The sequence below is a fragment of the Acanthisitta chloris genome, unplaced genomic scaffold, assembly GCF_000695815.1.
Source record: "Acanthisitta chloris isolate BGI_N310 unplaced genomic scaffold, ASM69581v1 scaffold8704, whole genome shotgun sequence".
NCBI classification, from domain to species: domain Eukaryota; kingdom Metazoa; phylum Chordata; class Aves; order Passeriformes; family Acanthisittidae; genus Acanthisitta; species Acanthisitta chloris.
In genome coordinates, this window is record NW_008670934.1 from 91,553 (window position 1) to 99,264 (window position 7,712).

A 7,712-nucleotide genomic window follows, 5' to 3' on the forward strand; every position below is an offset into this window, starting at 1 on the left:
AAGCCATGTCCTCCCCTCCACGAAGAGAAACCCAGAAAGGTTCACAACCCAGAGAGGTTCACAAGCCTTTAAACCCTGTGATTTCACACCACATTACACTCAGCAAAAGGCTTCCCCTCGGAGAGCTCCCAGCAGAGCCCAGCACTGGGGGTTTGAGTAGTGAAACCTTGAAACCTGCTGGCGAGGAGTGGTTTGGGCTGGAGACGACAATGGCAAGTGGTTTTCCACTCCTCTCATCCCCAAAACGAGTAGGGGATGTCCAAAAGGATGTCTGGCTGTGTCTGTTCAGTGGTGCCAGTAACAGGTGGAACGAAACTGGGAGGATGCTGCCTGTCAGCAGCTTGGTTTGACCCAGCACTGAGCAACTTGGGTCCCTGTGGGCTCAGCCTCATTCTGTGCCCCTGAGCACCTGCACACTGATTTCTGAAAATCCTGGGAATGAAACAGCAACAACACTGGAAGAAGGAAATAAATAAGATGGAAGAGTGACATCTATTTTTAGCCATCACTTTTGGCAGGACAAGGGGGAATGGCTTCAAACTGACAGGGAGTAGGGTTAGATGGGCTATTGGGAAGACGTTCTTCTCTGTGAGGGTGGTGAGGCACTGGCAAAGGTTGCCCAGAGCAGCTGTGGCTGCCTTATCCCTGGAAGTGTTCAAGGTCAGGTTGGATGGGGCTTGAAGCAAGCTGGTCTAGTGGAAGGTGTCCCTGCCCATGACAGGGGCTGGATGCAATGAGCTGAGCAGAACACAGTGTCATCTCTGCACCATCAAAACTCAAACTTTATTATTAGAGAAAATACAGTTTGAATCAAAGTTGTAAAAAAACAACCAAACAAAACCACTTGGACATTGGGAATTCAACACACAGACGTTACACATCCATGGGGACTTCCATGCCATCCCCAAAGGCTACTGCATCTCCTCTTCCCTCTGTGCCCTGTACTCCTTCATGCTCTTCTGAAACAAAAGCAAAGAACAAGTGTTAACAGCATGTACCACAGTGCCACCATGCTGGTCTATGCTGGGACTTCTCTGCCTAAAGCCTGGAAAGGCTGGGCAGCTCTGAGAGAGCTCCAGGTGCTTTTGGAAGAGACTGAGCTTTGCAGTCACTCCATGAGGAGGTTGCCAGGCCATGTTGTGGGTCAGGCAGAGGACATGCAGGAAAACTATCACGTTTTGACATCAAAAGTGCCTCCAACACAGGCCTCAGCCCACTCCTCCCCACTCTGAGACCAAGAGATAGAATAGACCTCTGAGCTCTTCAGGAATGGCCTCACCTCAAAGGTGTTGAGCACATGCTGGCAAACATCCATCAAGTCGTTCAGCCCTTTCCGGAACGGCTCTACAGCAGGAAGGGTTCCTTTGGGAGAGCAGATGGGTTAGTGACACGGGAGGTGGCTTCCAAAGGGCTGGTGGTCCTGTCCCTCATTACCTGAGCAGTGTGGCTGTCACACCCATGCCAAGGGCAGTCCTTTACCTTACACCAGGTCTGTGCCCACTTCCCTCCTCCCTGCCCACGACAGAGGCTCAGAGCAGAGGTCAGTGCCTGCTGCCACCAACCCAGGTCCCTGGGGCCAGGAGAGCCTGGGGGCTCCTCATCTGGCTCAGCCCTAGGGCTGGGAAACAGCAGCTGGAGCACAGTGCTGGGAGCAGCCTCCGAGGCTGAGCAACAGGGCACAGCAGCTGCAGTGGCTGCAGAGAGGAGAGGGAAAGGGCCGTTCTTTATTTAAATGAGTCATGGTGGCAGACTGGCATGAGGAGGGGGAATTCCATGAACAAAGGGCCTCAGGAATGAAAGAACAGCACAGTCTTACCCCTGGTCTGGATCCTGAAGTTGATCTTGCTTTCAGAGGGGTGTGTGATGCAGTAGCCACAGAACTCCACGTCAGGGCTGCAGGGGGGAGAGAGCAGTGAAACCCACAGTGTATCTCAGGGAAGTCGGAGACTCAGGGCACCCCAGAGCTGCTGGGATTCAGGATGATTGCATAGCGACTGAGGGTTTTATCAGAGGGATGTGCTGAGGGGAAACTACCTGTGTAACATTATTCACACACACCTATCTGTCACTGGAGCTTTGCAGGGGAAGGACATGGCTGACACCATGTAGGCAACATGTGAGGACATGGACCTGCTGGAATGGGTCCAGAGGAGGCCACAGAGATGATGGGAGGGCTAGAGCAGCTCTGCCCTGGAGCCAGGCTGGGAGAACTGGGGGTGTCCAGCCTGGAGAAGAGAAAGTTCTAGGGAAACCTTAGAGCCCTTTCCAGTGCCTGAAGGAGCTCCAAGAGAGCTGGAGAAGGACTTTGGACAAGGGCCTGGAGGGACAGGACAAGGGAGAATGGCTTCCCATTGCCAGAGGGCAGGATTAGATGGGATATTGGGAAGGAATTATTCCTTGTGAGGGTGGTGAGGCACTGGCACAGGTTGCCCAGAGAAGCTGTGGTTGCCCCATCCCTGGAAGTATTCCAGGCCAGGTTGGACGGGGCTTGGAGCACCCTGGTCTAGTGGAAGGTGTCCCTAGCCACAGCAGTGGGTGGAATAAGATGGGCTTTAAGGTCTTCCCAACCCAAACCGTTCCATGATTCTAACGGGAGCAGCAGGATAATTAATTCCCAGCATCAATTCCTGTACCTCCATGCACCATGAAGGATGATCAATTTGCTTAACACTGGCCTGTTCCTACCCTTTTTCCTGATAGGCTTGTCCCAGAAGGAGACACTCACACTGCCTGGCCACGTGTGCTTCTATGGAGTTGAACAGTCAATGAGTCACAGGCCTTGCTGGCCAGCCCTGTCCCATAGCACACAAGAAAGGGAGTAGGACAGAGGCAAAGGTGGCAGCCAGGGTCAGTCAAGGGTGCAGATGATCAGGCAGGTCAGGCCAGGAGGTCAGTCTGCAGGTCAGGTGAGGGCAATGAGGTCAGACACTGCTCAGCAATCACCTAGTAGGTGTAGGATGATAAGGAAGGGCTGATGCAGGTCAAGAGGTCAGTCCATGTGTCAGCATCCAGGGGAATCATAGACTCATGGAATGGTTTGGATGGAAGGGACCTTAAAGCCCACCTTGATTCAACACCTTTCACTAGCCCAGGATGCTCTAAGCCCTGTCCAACCTGGCCTTGAACACTTGTAGGGATGGGAAGTCCACAACCTCTCTGAGCCACTCATGGAGTCCATGGCCCAGCACAGCTGAGCTCAGTTACTTCTCCAACAACTCAGGAGGGACTGAAATCCCTGAGCTGAGCTTAACGGCGTCTCCTGGGCAGGGTGTGGTAGAGGCCCAGGGGAAGCTGGTCAGACCCAACAAGGCCTATTAGTGCTCTCAGGATCCTGACACAACAGAAGGCAAAGGTTAACCCTGTGAGGAGGCAGTAAGGAGAAGCACAGCACCGTTCCTGATAGAAAGGCTCTAACAGGTGTGCACAGAGGGGATTTGGGATCATTTGCCTTGTTCCAGCAACAACTAAGGTGTAGATCAGTAAGGAGACGGCCAAAGCAGGGGATAGAGGTTGCCTCAGCCATGTCAGGCACCACAGAGGCTCCACTTACTTCTTCATGACCATGTAGCGAAGGGAGTTGCCCAGGGTGTGATCCTCGTCGTGCAGCACGAACGTGACACAGTTCCCATCCGTCCCATCCGCCTGGATCTGTCACAGATGGGAGAGAGAAACTGTGAGGCTCCCTGAGGTCAGGAATGCGGGAGAAGAATCAGCTCCTGCACTCAGTTTCCCCAAAGGAACTGGGAGGGTTGTAGGTCTGGCTGAGCCATATCTGTGGCTCACGGCCCTGATGCTGCTGTGGGACCAAAACACCTTCACAGAGGAGGGAAAGCTCCAAAGTCACACCTCTCCCTCTTACCACAGTGCCTGTGAACCCTTCACCTGCACAGGAGAGAGAAGGAGCCCAAAGAAAGCTGCAGCTTCAGGTTCCATGATGGAAAGGAGCTGGGAGTCATTACTCAGGGTAGTGATCCCAGGTCCTGCTACCACCCTGTGGAATGAGAGGGACAGGTAAAAATCCCCAGGGAGGAATGCTGCCTCTCAGCAGGGAGATCTGATCCCAGCTCCAAAACAAAACCAGCAGCACCCCAGTAAATTGAAGCTGTCCCTAACTCCCCAGCACAGCGTAAGCACCAAGAGCAGTGAACACATTGTGATGAACCTGTCTGCTTCACATGCAGGTTCTCACTCCTCTTTCCTGTGGAGAGTGACAGAATCACGGAGGTTGGAAAAGATCTCCAAGACCATCAAGTCCAACCTGTGATCCATCACCACTTTGTCAACTAGACCAGTGCGCTAAGTCCCATGTCCAGCCATTTCTTGAACACCACCAGGGATGGTGACTCCATCACCTCCCTGGGCAGCCCCTTCCAATGCCTGACAGCCCTTTCTGTGAAGAAATACTTCCTGAAGTCCAACCAGAACTTCCACTGGCACAGCTTAAGGTTGTCTCTTCTTGTCCTGTCCGTAGCTGCCTGGAAGAAGTCCTCAGGTACAACTATTGATCAGAGCGGGACGACGAGTTTTGCTGCTTCTCATCAAGCCCCTGGTCCACCCAGTCAGGTATCTTACCTCTGGCACTGCTGCTGTCCAATGCTTCCAAGGAAAACTGACACATTCCCTGAAGGACAGATTCCTCCCTGTCCCTGCAGCAATCGTGTCTGTGCCCAGAGGCAGAAGCCTTGATTTTAGATTTTAGGAAGCAATTCTTCCCTGTGAGGGTGGTGAAGCACTGGCACAGGTTGCCCAGAGAAGCTGTGGCTGCCCCATCCCTGGAAGTGTTCCAGACTAGATTGGATGGGGTTTGGAGCAACCTGGTGTAGTGGAAGGTATCTCTGCCCATGGCAGGGATTGGAAAGAGATGAATTTTAAGGTCCTTCCCAACCCAAACCAGCCTGGGATTCTATGATTTCTCAGGGTGTTTCCAAGTCTTATCTAGGAGGTGTCCAGGTATCAAACCACTCATCACAAGAAAACTTGTTCTCCTGCAAGACAACCTGTAAAATCAGCCCTGATGGAGTAGGGAGTTCTGCTTGCCTGGAGTTGTAGTGCATTGGTTACACCCCAATTTGCTGGTGTCTGCACCAAACTGTCCTTGCGTTATGGTAGAGGAAAAGCTAATGAGAACTTGATCAAATTCACTTGAGTCCCTCAGAGACAACAGGGATGGAAAAGGGAGCAGGTCCCCTGGACAATCCAGGGTTCACCCCAAGCCAGGTCAGGCCATGGCCCCTGTGCCCTGGCTGCCTTCCCCTCCCCAGCCCCACTAGCCTCAGAGCCATGACCTGGCACTCTGCAGCAGCTCTCCTGCTCACAGGGCTCTCATTTATGCTGCAGAATTATTTCCTGTGGTGTGGGGCCTCAGCAGTGCTGTGGGGGAGGCATTAGTGATGAGAGATGGGTCAGCCAGACAGGAAGCAGGTGGGGAACAGTCCCACAACTCACCTGTTCCTGCATCTGCTGCAGTTTAGGCATAACTTGTCCTTTGTGTCAGAATAAATAGTCCTTTCCAGGTCTTCATGAGCCACTACGGCTTTCTATATCTCCTGTTTCTGTATGGTCCTGCCTTCCTGATGGAGGAATCATGGAATGGTTTGGATTGGAAAGGACATTAAAGCCCATCCAGTTCCAGCCAGACACTTTCCACTAGAAGAGGTTGCCCCAAGCCCTGTCCAGCCTGGCCTTGAACACTTCCAGGGATGGGGCAGCCACAGCTTCTCTGGGCAACCTGTGCCAGTGCCTCAGCACCCTCACAGGGAAGAATTATTCCCAATAGCCAAGCTGCTGGCCTGGTGCCACAGCCTCTGCAGGAACTGAAGCTCTTCAAAGATCAATTTCCTCTGTCACATCAGACTCACAGGATTGGGATTTGGCTTCCTGGTGCAATTGTGGCTTTTACCCTGTGACCTGCACAACTGGCAACAAAAATGTGGATCTACAGAGCCTGGAAAAGGGGAACCCTCAGAAGCCAAACTAGTGCTCCAAGATCCTGGGGTCACTTAGGAAAAGTTCAGGGGCTGTAGATTGAAACACTACGGAAAACTGTTCATTTAAGCCTTCCCCATGGGCAGCTTTTAGAATCAGGCACCTCAGAGGGCTCACCTGTCTCTGCTGGTGCTCAGCTCTCCTGCTATCCTGCTGACAGACATGGAGCCCATGGTGTCCCCGTGCCAGCTCTCCCCGACACAGTCACTCTTGGTGACTCTGCAGCCTCTCAGCCTGTCGTGCACTGCCATCTAGTGCCTTCTACTGCTGGTCACGGCGCTGGGAAAGGGTCCTAAAAAAACCTGCCACGGGGCTCAGCCACCTGCAACAGGTGACACAGACCAGACAGACAATGCTGCCACTATCAGCCAGAGCCACCCCAGGCCTGGTGTCACACACTGCTGAGCGATTCACCTTTAAAACTCACCTTGCTCTAGAAACCTTCCTGAAAAACACCTTGCTTTAATCTTGACTAGTTTTAAAAGAGGTTAGACCTGGCCTAAACCTGCTTCTGTTCCCCACAGGGCAACCTCAAACACCTGTAGGTCATTAAACTCAGCCCAAAGGTGTGTTCCTCGCTGCCCCTCCTGTCCCAGGTACCACCGCTCGCTCCCCTCTGCCTCTCTCCCTGCTGACCACAGACACCGTAACGGAGCAGCTGCTTCATGCCAGGAAAACCTGGCAGTGCCACGGGCTGGACAAGGCTGGGGGGGCTGGGAGGTCTCTGGGGGTGACACCTGAGAGGGTTTAGACGCAGGTATAGAGGGAAGGACTGTAAGGCAGGTGGGGTGGAGCATGGGGATGATTCACACAGGGATCTGCACTGTTCCCCACCACCGGGACACAGCGCCAGCCCCGGGATGTCGCCTGGGGTGACCTGCGGAGATGGCTGTCCTGTCCCCTGGAGCTATCCTTACTGTCGCGATCTGTCCTGACACTGATGCCACCACACCCCACGTCAGGGTGCTCTCCCACTGGTGCTTAGGAATCACAGAATCATGGAATCAATCAGCTTGGAAAAGCTCTCCAAGACTGTCGAGCCCAACCATTCCCCCAGCACTGCCAAGACCACCACTAACCATGTCCCCAAGTGCCACATCCAAGTTCAGCTTCCCCTCTGACTGCACAGCTCACTCCAGGTTCCTCCACTGCATCCCTATGGAAACACATCGCTGATAAAATGACTCCAGTTTCTCCCTCAGGACCCTCCTCCTTCCTGGAAGCAGCATAAGAGGGTTTGGAGGTGGGTGAAGACACAGAACATGACAGCGATTGAACCAGCAGCTCCCTAAAGGTAACAGGTACACCCTAAAGCATGGAATCATGAAATTGTTAAACTGGGAAAAGCCCTCTGAGATCATCAAGCCCAACCATTCCCCCAGGAAAACCACCACTAATCACGCCCCTAAGTGCTTACATCCACACGGCTGTTAAATCCCTCCAGGGATGGTGGTGACTCCACCACTACCCTGGGCACCCTGTGCCAGTGCTGAACAACCTTCCCAGGGAAGGAACCTTCCCAACATCCAACCTAAACCTCCCCTGCCGCAACTTGCAGCCCCTACCGCTGCTCCCAGCCAGCAAAGCCTAACCCACTTCCAACTGCAGAGAACACAAAACCTCGCTCAGCCCCTTTTCCCTTCGCACCTCCCTATTATCCCGCACACCCCGTGGTGACTCCAAACCCGCGTCTCTTTCTCACCGTCTCCAGCACTGCCCTGCGCTCT

The 7,712-nt window shown here is 53.4% G+C and overlaps 1 protein-coding gene across 1 annotated transcript in view; it reads right to left on the reverse strand.

Annotated features, from left to right (window-relative positions):
* Window positions 1-911: 911 nt before the first annotated feature.
* The window catches only part of LOC103801474 (DNA-directed RNA polymerases I and III subunit RPAC2-like), a 7,086-nt gene continuing 285 nt past the window's right edge, over window positions 912-7,712 (reverse strand). The window contains exons 2-5 of the mRNA XM_009073890.1: window positions 3,551-3,648; window positions 1,817-1,893; window positions 1,280-1,362; window positions 912-959 (exon numbers count right to left, since the gene is read on the reverse strand). Of these exons, the coding sequence (XP_009072138.1) occupies window positions 912-959; window positions 1,280-1,362; window positions 1,817-1,893; window positions 3,551-3,648 (306 nt within the window). The remainder of the gene's footprint in view (window positions 960-1,279; window positions 1,363-1,816; window positions 1,894-3,550; window positions 3,649-7,712) is intronic.